At 41.6% G+C, this 19,567-nt stretch overlaps 1 protein-coding gene across 1 annotated transcript in view; it reads left to right on the forward strand.

The window, feature by feature from the left end:
* The window catches only part of SLC12A5 (solute carrier family 12 member 5), an 814,812-nt gene that overhangs the window by 758,006 nt on the left and 37,239 nt on the right, over nucleotides 1-19,567 (forward strand). The window contains exons 18-20 of the mRNA XM_086932544.1: nucleotides 7,158-7,353; nucleotides 12,603-12,772; nucleotides 18,769-18,900. Coding sequence (XP_086788670.1) covers nucleotides 7,158-7,353; nucleotides 12,603-12,772; nucleotides 18,769-18,900 — 498 coding nt within the window. The remainder of the gene's footprint in view (nucleotides 1-7,157; nucleotides 7,354-12,602; nucleotides 12,773-18,768; nucleotides 18,901-19,567) is intronic.

The raw sequence follows: 19,567 nt of genomic DNA on the forward strand, positions 1-19,567 counted from the left end.
AGATTGTCAGAGTACTGAGTAAGCTGTTCACAGAGCTACATGACAGAAGGTAAATTTTGGCATTCTTAAAAGTGTAGTCCAAGACCAACTGGAGCTCATTCTTTTTTCCCAAGGGACAGAGTTTATCGAATCAGACAGCAAGTTTCCAGCCCTCGTGCGAAATGATCAGGCAGCAGCTCCCATTGGCTGAGGACATAGGAAGCATATGTCTTCATGAGGACATAAGCAGGCCTCCGCCTGTGACTAGAATTGGTGCCTTTTTTTTCTAGGGCCCCCCTACATCCCAGTAGTTGGAGTTGCTGGTCATGCTCTACATAATCTACTACATCATGGGAATTCCTCAACTCATCTCTGATTGGCCAGGCCTCTAACGTCACCATTATGATGTCATCTACTCAGGCAACAGCATACATGGCTGGAGCACAATGCTTGGCTCACAGAAGGGACCTAGGAAGAAAATAGATTGTTTCATTTGAAAGGGATTCATAGTAGCCCTTTGTAGTGTTAAGGCATTTAGTTTGATCCCTCATCAGGGGGAGAACCTGGTGCGGAGTTGAAACTCCGAAACAGTTGCATGTGTCAATCTGCAAGAGCGGACCCATCGAGGACTTTGGGATTTGTAAGATATGATTCAACTGGTGTGCTGGGAAGAGCTATACCTGTGAGGCTTTTCATCATCATACATCTTTATTTGGCATAACTGCCATTGAAAGCAAATAAAAGATAATAGAATTTTACAAAACAGTAAAACGAATTATTATAGCAATTAGATTAAAATACCTAAAATATAATCAATAATAATATAATAAGCAAAATGCAGCCATATTCCTTAAACATAAGACCCCTTTAAAATGATTGCTACCTCCACCGTATCTGCCTTACAGTTATAAAAATAAAGATAATCAACAGTGCCAATCATCAGGAGGCTAACCTCTTTTGCCTAAGCCTCCACAAGAACAGCAAAAAACGTGAGATGGTAAAAACAATAGATTGGCTGACATAATTTCTAAGGATCCTAATTGATTTACAATCTCTGATCCCCAAATTGTGGTATGGCGATAGGATACACTTCTTTCTGTGCCCTGCCTGCATAAGTCGGACACAAAATTACAACATGATCAATGGTCTCAGACACCTGAGGACAAAAGGGACAGTTCCCATCTGTCTTTTTGGATACTTGGCCATTCCTGAGCAAAGAGGCAGGGTCCCAAACCGAAATTTCATATTTAGAGTTTTGGCTGAGGGAGCTAGATATTCTTCTGTAACATAATCATCTTTAAATTCATGAAAGTTAGCAGTGAGGGTGCCCACCCTAGCATGACCTGAAGTCAAATTGTCTATGCATCACCAATGCGAACCCTTGAGTCATTCTTTCAAAATCCCAATGGCTTCGCAGAGGCAGGCCAGAGGTTCCCATACCCCTTCTTGGTCAGTCGGTATTAGACAAACCTAAGCCAAGCGATACTAGAAGCCTCAGGCTGCCTCTAGACATCCGACAGGCCCTACCGGTATGGCACTAGTTATGGGGTAACCCAGATCCTACGCCAATACAAAATTGGCCTGAGACCCACTTTGTCAGAATGTGCTCTAAGGCCCAAGTCAAGCCGCGAGGGGGTAAGCTGAGTTCTAACAGGAAGATTAGTGAGAATTTGTCAAAAGCGATTTTCCACTTTCACCAAGCTACTTCCATTCTTGTGACCCCAGTGTTCCCCTTCATAAAAAGTTGCCCCAAGGGTTAGAAGATTATAGATTTGGAGTGTTGGGGATACTGGATGAAAAGGAGAGCCTCTTTGTGACCTTACAATGCCCAATGTGTATTGCTCCATCTTAAGTCTACCCTTTTGAATGTGTGGGACTCAGTCAAACTGCTCTGTGATCATGACCCCCAAGTAGTCAAAATGTGGACTCTCTCCAGGGGGACACCATATAAGGTTAGTATGGAATGAGCCGTCGAACAGCGGTTCAAAACCATGTACTTAGTCTTGCTGAGATTAATCGCCAGACCTCTCTTTTTGCAGAATGCTTCAAATTGGTCCACAAACTTCTGGGTCCCCATCAACGACCTGGAAATCATAAGAATGTCATCTGCAAACAAGAGGGCCGGGACATTCTCAATGGCAAGACTCAATGGGAGCTGTCAATTGTCCCTGAGGACCACATCTGACTAAGCAAAATTGTTAGAGTTGAGCCTGATTATAGTGATTAAAAGATATTTCAGGACACCCAATTCTTCCTTGACCTTCCACATGGATTCCCTGGGTACAAGGTTAAAAACGGACCAGAGGTCCAAAAAAATCACATACATGCAACCTCCCCTCAGAGCAACATATTTCCAATAAACTAGTTAAAGTTGAAACACCTGATCAATGGTGCTAATACCATCCCTAAAGCCGGCTTGCAATGGAGTCAACCACCCCACATCTGCCATCCAGTACTGCAATCTTTCCAATATAATCCATCAAAAAAAATTTCTGGGAGCTATCAATCAGGCTAAGGCCTGTAATTGGAATGAAGAGAACTTGAGCCCTTTTGAAAATTGTGATTAACTCAGCCCCAGCCCATGATTGAGGGATGGGGGAACCGCTCATTATAGAGTTAAAGAAAAGAGCAAAATAAGGGTTCCAAATGTCCTTTTCAGCCTTAAAGAGGTCCTCAGGGATCTTGTCTAACTCAGGTGCTTTGTTAGTAGTGATCCAATCGATGGCTTTATTGATTTCGCCGATGGAGAAGGGCCAGGCTTCTTGGGTATCCTGCCCAGGGTTAGAAGCTCCTGAGGAAGCACTGACAGTAGTGCTGTCCCCACCAGCAAATAATCTGCGACTGTCGCACTCAAACGGAACAACATCTGCGTCATGGGAGTACAACTCAGAAAAATGGTCGACCCAGGCAACTGCAGAGATGTTACTATTTATAAGTGATATGGAATCAGAGCTGCTAATACAAGAATATGCCAAAAAGAACGGAGGTCTTCTTTTTTTATAGAAGCCAACACAGCTTTTCAGTTTTCAAACACCAAATCTTTCTTAGCACTTGGTACTACAGCTTTATAAGAAGATCTGAATTCCTGAGTCAGATTTCTCTTCCCATCTTTAATGGCCATAGACGGGGCTCACCTCGCAATTCTGCATGATTTGGATTACCAAGGGACCTTTTTCTCCCTCTTAGGAAGAGTCCTGCACTCCCCCAAAAACAGGTTCCTTAGGGAGGAAAACATGGTGTTGTGGATGTCACTTTCTCTTCAGGGATTCGGGATGCAACATGTGTGTACCCTCAACCTGCACCGCTTCTAAGCCAATGGCAACCACCTCATAGACCTGCCTCAATGCAGCTGGGGAGTCAGCCCCGGAACTCCATTTTAACCTATGGCAATTGCTAGTGGGGGTGAGTCTCCTATCAAAGGGTTCCATAAGAGAACCAGGAATACTGGGACCGAATGATCTCAAAGTGAGATCCAAAGCTTTATGGTTGCTATCATACCTGGGATCACAAACATGTCAATCGCCATGGGACACAACCTGATATCAAACAGAATATTGTCTATGAGGCTGGTCCTATGCAGGTGATTGAAAATGTGCCTCCCCTCTCTCTGAAAACAATCTCCAATTGCATGCTCAGAGGCTGTAAAGCAGCCGCTGTCCTCCTCTTAATGGGTGGAAGTGTGAGTGCAGCGACTGACCATTATGCATCCTCCTCACCAGACAGGATCTCAGAATTGATACCCAGTGACTAGAATTTACAGTCAAAATCACCTGCCACAATTTTAAAACATCCAGCCAGGAGAGTCACTAGGTGAGCATTAATCAAAGCAGGAATGGATATTTCATCTCTGTCACCATCATTTTCTCCAATAAAAGTTGAACATACACAAGAAAGTGCCCGAAGGGAACTCCAAAGTGACACACAGGACGTCTCGAGAATCCAAATCAATGACTTTAGTCACACACAGTAAAGTAGTTTTTATCCAGGTTGCTAGTCCTCCAGACTGTCACCCTTTCCCTGATGATGTTGCTGCCTAATTAAGACTGAAAAATCAAGAACAAAACTATAAATTGGCACCAGTCAGGGAAAGAAAGTTTGGGCGCCATGCCAGCAAGATCCCAGGAGACTTGTTTTGTGGTGGGAGTAGTAGGAGCCGTGAGGTGTTCATATTGAATGGAGGTGGAACCATCAGGTGAGGTGTTGAGAATTTGCAGCACCTTCACTATCAGGTACCCTATCATCAGCCATGGAGGCCAAGATCAATCATTACCATCCATACTTGATAGAGGGAGGTATCTATTTGTGGTTGGTCACCGGGTAAGTCATTCGTAGACAGAAGGAACTGACAGCCAGTCAGCCACCCTTTTGGCTGGACAGTGCAGGATTGTAAAAAAAGCCAAGGTGGACATGATCCCATCAAGTCAGCCATTGTGCCGGAATGGATTAGGCGCTGGGCCAGACCTGGATATTTACAATTTATAACAATGCAGTCACCTCCTATATGCTTTACAGAAGGGCCAACCCAACCAACTCTCCTCTCGAACAGAATACCACTATATTCAGAAATGCCAAAGTCAGTATGCCGGGCAAGCCAATGGCAGATTTTTGAGGTGTAAGGTTGATTCTTCCTAAGAAGGGCAAAGAGGATGTACTCCAGTCAGGACTGCCACATAGGGACAGCAATCATGGGGACGACTTAGACAGGGCTGGCTGCAGGAGGGTTGGGGCTGTGGGTTGGATTCTTGAGGTGCAGGCAAGCGGTGCTCATGTATTTCCTGCACCGCAGGAGTAGATTAGGCCCTTTATAGCACATCACCGCGGGAATGCCGATTCTGGCAATGCCTCCTCTTCAAGGCATAGTTTTTAGAGCAAATGGGGCAACCCAGTATCCCCATCAGCCACATGCATACATCTCTGTACATAGCACGTATGCACCTCTTTCACCAATACTTACTCTCACTGTGCCGTCACTTTCTAGGAGCACATTTTGGTTAAGATATGAGTAATGCATAATAATTGACTGCTATGTATCAACGTATATTGTCATGACTGAGGTTATGCAAATATAAATGCACTAAACGCATAATTGCAAACTCCTTTGAGGGGTTCATTTACCTCGGTTCTGCCTCTATCGCCGTGGAAGTTAAGGGCTACACTTCCCTGTGGGAACCACCTTTTACATAATTCCTCTTCAAGGCAGGCCTGCGGGTGATTATGGGACTTAGAGTTCCTCTGTACAGACAGGCGGTCCTTATGTGCTTTTCAATCATTCATATTAGGACATAGGCTGATTAGCAGGTGGGCAGACTCAGCCATATTTTTCATTCTTCGCACGAACATGGACTCATTTACAAGTGGTTTCAACTCCAGTGTCACAGAGGCAGACATTCTGACCAGACCACTATGCTCCAAACTCCAAAATACACAGATCTTCAGGCTCCATTCTTACTTTTGAGACCCATATATTGTGAGTAGGTGAGTGAATGCCTTGGCTGTGGAATAGGTAAAAACTCTCCACTTTGCATTTCTGCTTTCATTTAATACAGTCTCGTTTGACAAGAAGAGAGAATGAGTCACTGGCAGGGATGGCGATTGTTTCAGTCCGTACATATAGACCCCGATTCACCCCAGCAAAGAGGTTATCCATTGGTACTGTTGGATAAAACCCAAGGTTCTATTTCTTCTGCAGCTGGCTTCAACATAGTGTCAGGTTTGCAGCAACATTATATTGTTTGCCTGGCAGTTGACAGGCTGGGATTGTACCAAAAGAGTTGCACATCTATGGTCCAATTAACACCCAACACCCCAGGGAGATTTGCACTTTCCAGTCATATAGAAGTACAATTTGTCCCTACAAGATCATGGTCCCCCTTTCTCTATCTCTGAGGTTGTAGTATTCCTGCTAAGACAATCTACCCAGATCTCACAGCACCCAACTTTCCATTTGTTTTGATATGATAGCATATGCTTGGACTAAGCCTGGTTAGAAGTAGCGTTGGTATGTAGTTTCTAAATTGTTATCAACAAACAGTTCATGATTCGAACATGTTTCACCCCTGAAGGTCACCCCATGGTGCTGAAAATCTTCCCAACCATCGCTTCAAGGTTTTGGAGACTCTAGACCTGATGTTTGCCAATCTATAGAACTTTTTGGTCGGTATCACATCTCCTAGATGTTTAAGGATTTGAGAAAGCTGCTTTGCAGATAATCAGTCTTCATATGTGTTACATTTGCATCTTAATCCAGTTTCCAAAACCAATATACGTTCATGTTTTGAAAAGTTTAGGAGTTGCAGATTAAGGTGCTGAGCCCTTATCTTGAAGAATGATGGTGGAAGAGGAAGCAACATTAGGTAGCTCAGACCTTCTTGGATAGAAACCAGTTCTTGCCCAGTCATACAGTCTTTGTTACTTCTTGGGGTCTCTAGTCAGGGGATGAAAGAAATCCACAGTATTTGTTCTGTGACCTACCAACCTGATAGCACCCTCAAAGAGTGGGTAAGACCAGCTTCTCAGCATTAAATAATCTGATGTTCCCGTCTATGAGGTGGCAACTCATTAGTAATTGCTGTGACACGGAAAAGTAAGACTAGATCCCAGTGTGGTTCTGGAGTATCACAGAACGAATATTGATTGGTCACAACCGTATTGAGACCAGAATATTGAGGACCAAAATGTTGACAAGTAATTATGTATAGATTGTCTATATATAATTCCACATACCTTAATGATATGTGTATCCTCAAGGAATGTAGGTGTGAAGTCATTAATAGTAAATCTATTGATTTATTTATTTATTTTATTTCTAAAGTTTCATATAACAGAAACACTAGTTGTGTCAATGCTGTTGCAGGGGCAGTGGGTGTGAAGTAGTGAAGAAGACTTTAGCCTACTTATATGCAAAATCTGACTTCAGGAGAAGGGATGCAAGGTGTACCCAACAGCGGAAGATGCTAAGTTTGAATTGGTGGTTTGTGTAAAAAAGAGAGCGCTTCATAAACAACCCCCCCTACTGCCACCCTTTAGGACATGAGAAACACAATAACACATTCTATCTAAATTTTGCATGTTAAATATTTTGTTGGCTTTATTTATTTGTCCATAACCTATTATGTATATGTATTATTCTGACAATCTTTGTTCTCCCTCTTGCCTCCCTCACAATCCTATCTACACAGTCTATCCGCCGACTCATGGAAACTGAGAAGACAAAAGGATTTTGCCAGGTTGTCATCTCCTCCAATATACGAGATGGGATTTCACACCTCATCCAGTCCAGTGGGCTCGGGGGTCTACAGCACAACACAGTGCTGGTGGGATGGCCCCGGAACTGGAGGCAGAAGGAAGACCACCAAACGTGGAGGAACTTCATAGGTACGTGCAGTCACAGTAGTAGGTATTTTTCTCGAACCGAATCATACAGATGGCACATTGTTTGTGTAAGTCATTATTGATAATTTCTGTAAGTGGTAGGCCATCTGATAAGTTTCATCTATGTTGTAGGTCATCATTAGAATATCATCTGTATGATATGTTAGCGACTGTTTCCCAACATTATATGTCCTCACGGTCAGTAGCAGCTGGTAGGGGACAGTGGTGGGGAGGCAGGGGAAGGAGGGAGGGTCAGGAAATTTAAAAATAAAACGTACCTGATCATCACCGCCACCTCTCCACCGCAGGAACCAGGAACAGGAAGCACCCAGGCTTCCAGACGCCCCAGCCAATCACGATGCTGCTGATAGCCGCATTGTGATTGGTCTTAGCAACCTGGTTCGGCGCTCAGACAGAGGTTGGGGGACTGCGCATTTGCTGGAGATGGCCGGCCAAACAGTCATGTGCACTTTAGGTGTAGCAATAGCCACCCCTCCTCCCTCTGGGTCAAGGTGCCCAGCCCCACTCCGCCCTAACCTGGCGGCAACGGGAATGCAAAAAATAAAATGATAATAACGTCAGTTATTATTAAAAGAAAATCCATTGCACTGCTTTAACGCAGTGGTGCGATGCTCCTCCGCCTTAGCGGAGGAGCCGCTGCTGCTCACCATTGGCTCTGGCCTATAATTGCTGGGTGTGCAATTTAAAATTTTTAACGTATTGAACAAGGGGCAGTAACATTTAATTGCACTCTTTGTCTGAAGTCATACTGCTTCTGAAATATACAGTGCTGACATAGAAAGATTGTTGAAATCATCTCCTTTGGAACAACAGCAATACACGTTTAACCCCTGAAAGAACTAAAGGCCAGATGTATTAGAGACTGGTAACCAAAAACTGGCTGCAATTTGCGGTCGGTATTTTTGAGACCAGTAGAGAATTGTACAAAGCAAATGTACTAATTGGTTGGGTCTTAAAATTCTGATTCAGAGTGGGCCATAATCAGATATGCCTCAGGAACAATAATATTCTGAGCCACAAAAAGAAATTCACTCTGATTGGTGGTCATCAAAGTGATCGTGGCCTGCTACGATCAGCAGACCACCATATCTCTGATCCAACAACCCTTAATTTACTTTCACACGGGAGAAGGGATTCCAAAGTGACCACTTATCTTTTGAGAATGCATTACCCCAACTCAGTAATCTCTAACTTTTCAAAGTTTTTTTACTCTATTGCTGTTGCAAAACATGAATACATCATATACCAATGTGGTATTAACCCTTTGCGTGCGTTCGTCGGCCAACGGCCGCCGCGATCACTTCCTCCGAAGTGCTGGGCACGTCCATTGGCCGACGTGGCCCGACCACTCCGCTAAACTGCTGAACCGCGCCGGAATTGCCGCTGCGGTTAACGAGTTAAAAAGGCAACTCCCACAACACTCCGTTCCAAATACCGAATTAATATAAGGTTAGAATCCAATTACGGGAGTCAAGAAAAGTTTACCAATGAATAATTTGGATTTTGTACATTAGAGAAAGCATCATTGCAGTTCCAAACGCCAAATCGAAGTGTTTACAATAGTAAAAATGCTTTGTACATTTGACATGAAGTTGGCTTGTTTTTCTCGTCCAATTCCACTATTTTGAACCTTCTCTTACAGTTATGGGATTACCTAATAAAGAAATAGCTAATGACCCACCTACTTTGTTTGTCTAATGCATTGCTTCTAGCATACAGTTAGGAGTAAGGACCCTGAATGACCTCTGAAATATTTTACATCTGGCAACTGGGCTTAAAAGAGGAACTATATTGACTATTTTCAATATGCTTCAACAAACAACAAAGTGATGGAAGGAAATGTCGAATTAATCCCAGCCACTCTAAGTCACTCTTGAAAGCATTCCAGTCCATAGTATTTTGTTCACTATGCCACTCTAGACGGAGACCAGCCATATGCAAATCATTCTTGGTCCTACTCCAGTAGGAAAAGTCTGGACTTAATTGCCAGTCCCTCTCCATATGAGATCACAATCAACCCCAAATCAGACCCCAAATCCCCAGGCACATGCCTGTTGCTGATGACATTATTTCTAACATCCTTCAATTACTTTGTTGTGTGCTCAAGTATTTGCTTGCCACAAATTCCATGTATCATGTTATTCCTGTGGAAATCACCCAGTATTTAATCTGCTATTTATATTAAAGATCTGCACTCTTAAAACCTCTTACATTATAAGGAATGTGTCACATAGGATTGAAGAAAGGGAAAGTTGAATGTGTACCAATATTGTAGGGACAAAGAACCACATCACCACACTCCATACATGAAAAGGATACTGCATGACACCTAGAAGTTCTTTTAGCTCATAGAGGAGTTAACGAGACCATAGAAGCTATTCCTCAAAATGTTAACAGAACTCCTTGAATGACTTACTGGGTTGTTCCAACATGTGCTTGAGTTTTTTTCATCATATTAGAAGCTGCTCTTTGGGGCTACCTCTCCTGCCACTAATAATGTTACTAAAGTGGGCATAAACGGATCACTGAAATAATATCGATGTCACAAATATAGACTTACCAAAATATCGAGGAAAAAATATAGAATGCAAAAATATCAAATCCCTATCTCCAAACAGGTAAGTAAAAAAATATCGAATCCAAAATATCGTTGTAAAAAATATAGTTAGTCAAAATATCGATTTTTTTTTATGTCTTAAAAGTAATTGAAAATTAATGAAATAATAAATATAATTGACTTAAACATACTTAAAATACTTAAATAACCTTAGAATTAATAAATAATTAATGTAAGTTAAAAAAATATATAATTTCATAGGGAAAGCGTTGGATAGCAGGAGGGTAAAAATTGCTATTCCCACTCCAGAGAGTGCAACAGTAGGGAAAGCGTTGGATAGCGTGGGTGTAAAAATTACTATTCCCACTCCAGTGAGTGCAACAGTAGGGAAAGAGTTGGATAGCGTAAGGGTAAAAATTAATATTCCCACTCCAGTGAGTGCAACAGTAGGGAAAGCGTTGGATAGCGTAGGGGTAAAAATTACTATTCCCACTCCAGTGAGTGCAACAGTAGAGAAAGCGTTGGATAACGTAGGGGTATAAATTACTATTCCCACTCCAGTGAGTGCAACAGTAGGGAAAGCGTTGGATAGCGTGAGGGTAAAAATTACTATTCCCACTCCAGAGAGTGCAACAGTAGGGAAAGCGTTTGATAGCGTAGGGGTAAAAATTACTATTCCCAGTCCAGTGAGTGCCACAGTAGGGAAAGCATTGGATAGCGCAGGGGTAAAAATTACTATTCCCACTCCAGTGAGTGCAACAGTAGGGAAAGCGTTGGATAGCGTAGGGGTAAAAATTACTATTCCCACTCCAGTGAGTGCAACAGTAGGGAAAGCGTTGGATAGCGTAGGGGTAACAATTACTATTCCCACTCCAGTGAGTGCAACAGTAGGGAAAGCGTTGGATAGCGTAGGGGTAAAAATTACTATTCCCACTCCAGTGAGTGCAACAGTAGGGAAAGCCTTGGATAGCCTAGGGGTAAAATTACTATTCCCACTCCAGTGAGTGCAACAGTAGGGAAAGCGTTGGATAGCGTAGGGGTAAAAATTACTTTTCCCACTCCAGAGAGTGCAACAGTAGGTAAAGCGTTGGATAGCGTAGGGGTAAAAATTAATATTCCCACTCCAGTGAGTGCAACAGTAGGGAAAGCGTTGGATAGCGTAGGAGTAAAAATTACTATTCCCACTCCAGTGAGTGCAACAGTAGGTAAAGTAAATACTTCATATATGAATAAAAATAAATTAAATATTAATACCAATTACAAATTAAGTAAAAGTAATTACCAATTTAATATAATATAATAATTAATCAATAAGAAATACAAATACAAATTAATTATTTAAAAAAATTACCTATTAATACAAATTAATTACCAATTAACAATTAATTAATTAACAATTAAAAAATAATAAATAAATAATTCAAAATAAATACCAATAAAAAAATAAAAAAATCAATTAATTACAATTAAATTACTTCCCACCCTATTCCCCTATAAACCCACAACCCGCAACAGAAAATAAATGAATAAAATTAATATAATTATCAATTAATAAAAATGAATTACCAATTATAATTAAATTAATTACCAATTAAAAATTAATTAACAATTAAATCAAGATAAATACCAATAAATAAATTAAAACATTTAATTAATTAGAATTAAATTACTTCCCACCCTATTCTCCTATAAACCCACAACCCACTACAGAAAATAAATTAATAAAATTAACATAAATATCAATTAATCAATTAATAAAAATTCATTACAATTATATTTTAATTACTTACCAATTGACAATTAATTAACAATCAATTCAAAATAAATACCAATAAATAAATTAAAATATTTAATTAATTATAATTAAAATACTTACCACCCTATTCCCCTATAAACCCACAACCCGCTACAGAATTATATTATGTAAAAATTAAATACCATAAAATGAATCACTTAAAATAAATTATTAAATAAATATACACTTTTCACCCATATACTAACATAAAAAACACTTAAAAAATTCGATATAATTAAATAATCGATATTAACTTACTTACCTCAAATTCGATATTTTTGTTAACTATATTCTGTCCATTCGATATTTTGTCCATTCTATATTTTGAATTCGATATTACTGCAATTCTATTCGATATTTTTGTTAACTATATTCTGTCCATTCGATATTTTGTCCATTCTATATTGTTAATTCGATATTACTGCAATTCTATGTTTTTGACTCGATATTTTGACTGTATACCGGCATAACCCATAAGGATAAGCCACTTTCAACGCCAGTGGTAGGGCCACAGATACCAAGGGGCCGATTCACAGAACTAATCTGAGACAAAGTCCTAAATGTACTACTTTTGGTATTCACAGGAGGTATTTAGTAGTAGTAAAGTTAGGATTTTGTTTTAAGTTAGGATTTTGTCTTAAATTAAACTTACGTTTGTCTTAAGTTTTGGTCTTAAGACAAAATCCTAACTTAAGACAAAATCCTAACTTTACTACTACTAAATGCCTTCTGTGAATACCAAAAGTAGTAAGTTTAGGATTAGTTCTGTGAATCGGCCCCTACGTGTGGTACCTCAGGATGCTCTCAATGTAGTCACTCGTCCCACTTCCACACACACAGATCCACAGCTTTACACATTTCCTGTCTGTTATCCCACAGAACTGGTGCGGGAGACGACGGCTGCTCATCTGGCATTGATTGTCGCCAAGAATGTTAACATGTTCCCTGGCAATCAAGAGAAGTTTTCAGAGGGCTTCATCGATGTGTGGTGGATTGTCCATGATGGTGGAATGCTGATGCTTCTTCCATTCCTTCTGAAGCACCACAAGGTGAGGACATTGTTGGGTAACGTGGATGGCCCATCCCAGGTGACAAGGTACATTCGCTCTGCTTAGAATCCAGTGCTTCAGTGGGATTGGGAGGTACCTAAAAAGTCATATGGGGTCTTGTATCATATTTGTACTCTGGTTCTACTATTCACAAAAACCCTTTTTAACTTGATGCTCTTTTTAAATGTCATGTTGTTCAGAATGTTTTTTATGAGATTATGTATTATTATTATTATGTATTTTCATGATGGTTTTCAACCTTCGAAATAAATAAAAGAACTGAACTGAACAGTGCTTCAGTGTTCAGTGACTTCAGGGCACTACATCAATTTTACCACTACTCAGAATACCACTACTTATCATACCACGTCATCCAATAAGGTAAGCACAAAGTTAACTATTAGGGTCAGGAGCAGTATTAGAGTATCTGTTATTGTTAAAAGTTAGATTTATGTGTGGGAATTGGTTGCTCTTCGGTTTAGGACTAGACTTAGTTTTAGGTATAGTATATTTACCTTCTTCAAGGCATTGTTGTTCATAGAAGGGGTAATTTTGATGTTGTAGCTTCATTGTAGTGGTATCTCCGGGTAGTTGTATTCTATTTGGTGACATGCAACCGGTGAGTAGGACAGGAGCAGTCTGCAGACCCCGTCTAGGTGGAAAGAAGGGTGACAACAAGGAATGTAAAGTCAAAATAATCACTAGGGTGGCACCAGTGGTCATGGAGAGATTGCAGCAGAATTGAGGATAGGACATATGGAGAGGGGGAAAACAAGCCCAGCTGAACAGGAAGCAACGAAAGGAAGAGCATTTGAAACTAGAGGGAGGAAAGCAGGGCAAGAAATGTACCTCTGTTCAGATGTTACACTATATTAAACGACCTTTAAAAGAATCATTGTTGAAATAAAAAGAACAGCATGGGACTGAGGAGCATGTCAGCTTTATATTTATAAAGGCAGCTGGAGCCTGGAAGTAGGTCACATGAAGCCTGGGGAGAAGGCAGTTGGAAAACAAAAAAAAACATTGAAAGGACATCCTGATCTGAAGAAAATAATGTTATCGCTAACCTTGCATGAGCAGCGGAGAATGTCCTGATGATCTGAATTGTGTCAGAAGAGCGGTCATTGTCACCAACCTTGAATGAGCTCTGGGAAATGTCCTGAAGATCTGGGCTACCTTAGCAGAGGGGTTATAATCACTAACCTTGAACGAGTATTAGGGAATGTCCTGGGGATCTGGGTTACCTGTTTGTGTTGTAATCTCCTTTCTTTTTTTCCTCTTCTTTTTACTTCTTCCCTCTCCACTTTGTACCTTCCCCCCCCTCCCCGCATTATCCTGCCTGTTGGAATGTTCCATGGGAGTTCACATTAGAATGTTGGCTTTGTCATGATCTGCGGAGAGTGGGTGACAGATTAAAGACGCTTGTACTTACTTCTGCGTCAGAATACTTCTTTTCAACAGTTATCAGCAACATTGGAGCAGCATAAGAGAATGTCCTGGAGATCTGGGTTAACCCAGCTGAGCGGTCACTTTCACTAACCTTGAATGAGCAGCAGAGAATGTCCTGAACTGGGCAACCATAAAGGACATTCTTTGTTGCTAACCTAATGCTACCAAGAGGGGTTGCTCCCACCAATGGTGTCTTCAATAAAAAGTATGGTATCACTTGTTATGGGTGAATTTGAAGGGATTAGCCACAAATGTGCTTCCACTGGAAACAACATGTAGTACAGAACGTGCACTTCATATCCCCTCCAGAGCATTAGTGGAGGCCACCTATCCAGGAGGCATTCCAGAAGTTGATAACATAAAGTTGACATTTTCAGAAGTTTGTCACCACTGACTCATGTCACAGATTTTTTTTTTCTCATGTTTTTGGTTTGAAAGTGTTTATTGAGAGAAATAAAATGATGAATCTGTTAATTACAAAGTCATTCACCAAGTTGTTCCCTTAAAAATGTAATTGGACACAAATTCCCCAAAGGAAGGCCAACTCCAAAATTATACACTAAAACATGCTTTTTCTAGTATTGATAACAAGACAGAGGGCCTGAATTATATGTTAGCGGAGAGGGAACTCTGTCACAACAGCGATGGAGTCCCTTCTCTGCCAACACAGTGCTCTGCCTGCCAACTTTAAAGGTGGGCCTTATTAAGTTAGGACATGGTATAAACTACTCCGTCGGAGACTTGGCTATATATCTATCCACGCAATTAGGTTGGATGGACATATAGCCTTTTTTACTGTCTGTCATCATCAGGGTTGAGGGACAGTAAAAAAGAAGCCATGCCCCCTCTCGCAGTGAGGGATGACTCCCGTGATGAGGAGGGTTGTTATCTTTTTTTTATTTTCAAAAAGAAAATCCCTTATCAGTATTTTCTTCCTGAAATAAAAAAGGAAAACTGTTCGGTGCAAGGCTCCATCATGTTGACGGAGCCCTGCTCCAAACAGTGAAATACATTGACAAGAACCACTGTGACGGCAGTTCCTGTCAATCTGTATAGATGACTGCCAGCTTGGTGGTTATCTAGAAATCTGGCTGCCGGGACCTCTGCCACAGCGACAGAGGAATTCACTCTGTTGCTTTGGTGGAATGGCCCGACCACAGAAATGTAATGCGGGCCAGAATTCTGACCAAGAATTTCAGCAAGTGCCTCAGATGGGGTCATCAGTTCTGGAAAGTGGCTTTTACAGGTAATAAATGTTTCTCTCAAGCAAACTAACTCACAATCTTCTTGTCTCGAGAGCCCAAACACAGAGTATCTCAATGTCAGACATAGGCATTTTGCTGGGCATTATTAGCATGAGCAAGAAAACATGGCAGTAGTGGGTTCCATTTACACTAAGACTGGCCCAGACATTTAAGTTGTTTTACTCTCACATGGGCTGATTATACTTGATGAACTCTTCAGCATGGAGTACCGGACTCTGGGTGGAGAGGGCAACTCTACTTTTTAGTAGCGCGGAGTCTTTAAGATGTGGCACGCTACCTGATCAATAGAAAGTTCCATTAAATGTTGATTAGGAGGCAAACCACCACTCCAGAACATGCAATATCTTGTACGAAAAAAATACAGCATCCACTACATCAACCTAACCGTGCATCGCAAGGTAACTATAGATAAGCAGAAGTGGAGTTTCGAATGATAAATTTATACACAGAAGTTTGAAATTGATCCTGTGTTCTGCTGAGCATTTTTCTAGTATCCCCAGCCTAGGAGTGATGTGGTCATTGTTGCTCAAGCCTACCCAAGCTCTGTTTGCAAACTTCTGGATTTCCTACTAGTGTTGACATTGGTTCTTGGGAAGTTCTGTGTAAACAGTAATGCAGCTTTGATAGAACCAGAGACCGATCAAATATATTGGTCTTCTGAGTGCAACAATGAGAACACTTCGCGGAACACCAAGATCTGGAAGGAGGGCACCCTGGCCGTAGTGTTTAACTGTGGCGAAAAGAGTGGTCAAGGTCATACAGGAATGCAGGTTTCTCACTCCCTCAACATGTGTCAATTCCTCACCTAGACACTGGTGTCACATGAGTAGGAATGTATATTGTTTGTTTGGCTTACAATGAGTGCCTCTGTTTTAGATCCAATCAGGCAGAGGGATATGTCTAATATGCAATTGGAAGTGGGCTATCAACATTCTAATATGTTTTCTATGTTGCCACGAGGTCCAGAGCCATTCCTCTGGCAGAAAAAGATCCCGGAAGTTCCTGGGACGTTTTCCTACGGAAGATGGTAGAGAAAAATTACCCTGATCTGGCCTGTCGTATTGCCAATAAAACGTCTTGGCAGCAGCGCTGAACTATGATGTACCCTGTATGGCACAGTTTTGGTTGACCAGACAATGTAATCCACACATATTTGCGGGGTGCACCTGAAAGAAGGAGTGAGCTCTATTCTAAGGCCATTTCAGAAACCTAACCACAAATGTGCAGATGTTTTGAGGGAATTTCACAATCAGACAGTGTAATACTTGTGGGAGGACCCAGATGATCAAACAAGAGCAATCCCTTGTCAAATACTGATATCTGGTCCATGTTATTTTTACCTTTCTTGACAGTTGAAACATAGACTGCTGGTTGTAGAACCCTTTCTGTTGTTCCCTTTGCTTTTGGAGCTTTGTTTGACTTTGCTTTCTAGAATTGTGCTTGTATATAGTAGATTCAAAATGTGACTGTAGTTTGAAAGCTTCTTGCTGTTGACTGGTGCTTCTATCAGGAGTGTCCAAGGCCTGCTTGATTTGTTCTGGTATAAAACCCTCCGTGAGTGTTGCATCGAGGACTTTGGCCGGGCGTGGAGCATTGTTTTTGCTTGTTGCTGTGAAGGGGTTGCAGATGGAGTTAGACAGTACCTCAGGTGATCTCCAGGGAGACAACAGATTGGTGGGTATGACAACGACGGAGCCTCTGATGGCGGTGGTCTAGATATTAGTTATTTTGATATCAATGAGGTGGGGTTCCCACACAGTGCACAGAGGTAGCAGGCTCTTGCAGTATTATGGGATGGCTAATACAATGCTTGGAGTCTTTTTCTGTGGGTGTTAGCTGAATACATAGTTTAATATGTGTATTAAATGTATAGGGTGACCAGAATTTTAAAGCCAAAAACCGCGACATTTCACAAAAATATAAGAAGGACTACAATTTTACTTCAAGCGATGAGAGCGCTCCTCAGCAGAGAATTACAGAACAGGCAGTAAGAACATACATAAAATTCAATTTTTAAGCCCAGTAGCATGCCTGCTAATTAAATTGCTTTCTTGGAACAACTTCTAACTATACCTGCTTTGTAAAACATAAAAAACGCCTCCCACCGTTTTCAGTCGACCTTCTCTAAAAACCGGGACTTGAGCTAAAGTTCTTGAAATTTGCTGGGACAGCTGGTGAAAAACAGTGACCGTCCTGGCAAAACAGGGACGCCTGGTCACCCTAGATATGTATCACGTACACTCTTTGCTGCATTTGTTAGTCGTGTACGTAGCGGAGTACATGCAGCTTTTGTGCTCTTTGCTACAAGTGTTAGCAGAATGCACAGTGTAGCTCATGCAATTCATAGATATTCGGTGAGATCCAGGGGAGTTATATCAGATACCTGTAAAGTGGTCAAACAATGTTTCAGGGCCCTGAAGAGGGTAAGGCAAAAGCTGGGGTGCACAGAGAGATTGATAGCTCCAACAAAAGCAATGGTGTAATAGGGTGCCACCTGCTCTGGGGAAGCTGGTCAAGATAGATGAACACAGATTGCAGGGTGTCCAGAAATGGATGGAAAAAACAGTGAATGAACACACAACCTGGGGCGGCAGGCTCAAGAACTGAAGTATTATATCCTGGGAGACAGGGCATGTAATAGCAACATGAATGAATTTCAGGGTAATAAAGGATTATGTATCCTTCATCCAACTCCCTTTCCTTTATCTTCTTCCTATTGTCACCCTAGCCCCAATTCACACCCTATTGCCCCTAAACTACATGTCCTTGCTTTATGTATTGTTCACAATCTATTCCATTCTCTACTCTCTATCAACTACCGGTCCTGCGCCCTGCACCCCACCCTATGATCTTCTTCCACTCACTGCTCATCCTCCAAGCCACTCTCTTTCCTCTATGCTTTCTCCCTATTTCTTATCCCTCTATCTGCTTGTTTCCAATCACCTAGTCCATCCCATTCCCCACACTCCATCTCACTCCTTATCCCCTCCCCACTGCCTATCTCCACCCCACTCCATATCCTACCTCCAAGCTCCATCCTTCAATAACTGCACATTCTCCCGCCTAAACCCCATCCTACAACTTAATTCCCATTCTCTCTCCTGGTGCCCAACCTCCACCAAGCTCAATATTCTCCTCCCTAGGCATCACCCCTCTCCACTCCCTCTCCCTTATAATTGAAATGCCTGTCTTAAATGTTTGTAGCCATCCTCCTTTCCTCCCTCCATCTTGGTGCTCCTGCCCCGCTTCCTCTCTAACTCTGGCATCGCCGTTGTCCTGCAGGTCTGGAGGAAGTGCAAGATGCGCATCTTCTCCGTGGCCCAGATGGACGACAACAGCATCCAGATGAAGAAGGACCTGACAACATTCTTGTACCACTTGAGGATCACTGCCGAGGTGGAGGTGGTGGAGATGGTAAGAGTGCTTGGGCATGCTGATGTCAAAGAGATGATGCTCTCAGGTCTTTCACCCCTACACATCACCCTCCCAAGCCTCTGTTTAGTTACTTTTTTCGGCTCATTCATGACCATATCGCAAATGGAACTTTGCAACTTTCAATAAGTTGAAACATTCTCATATTCGGTTACTTAGGTCGGTGATGGAGATCACATGATAAAAAAGCCTGTATCATGTCCTTATATGGCTGAAACAGAGTTGGAATATCTGGTGGAAAAAGATTCTCAGGCCTTATTGGCAGAGGGAAGGTCCGATTGGGGTTTGATAATAAAATGAAATCTACACACATATATAGGTAATAATATCTGTAAAGCATGAACCAAGGTGAAGCGTAAACGAGAGCTAAAAAGCAGGCATGAGCCCTAGAATACGATGCAATTGTTTGCAAGAAACAATGTATAATGAGGGGCATATTAACAAGGAACAGGGAAAATTAACGCTAAGAGTGCTTAGCGTTAATTTTTTTCATGCCCGCTGTCGCTGGAAAATATCGCCTGGTTATTGCATTATTAACAGGCTAACCGCCTAGGCGATAAAAAATCCAGCCATAGCGGCATTTTGGGAGGTTATCGCTGGTAATGCAGCGATAAAACGAAAAGGATAGGGATATCCTTGTAGATAGCCC

Source organism: Lissotriton vulgaris, chromosome 7 (assembly GCF_964263255.1).
Source record: "Lissotriton vulgaris chromosome 7, aLisVul1.2, whole genome shotgun sequence".
Taxonomy (NCBI): Eukaryota; Metazoa; Chordata; class Amphibia; order Caudata; family Salamandridae; genus Lissotriton; species Lissotriton vulgaris.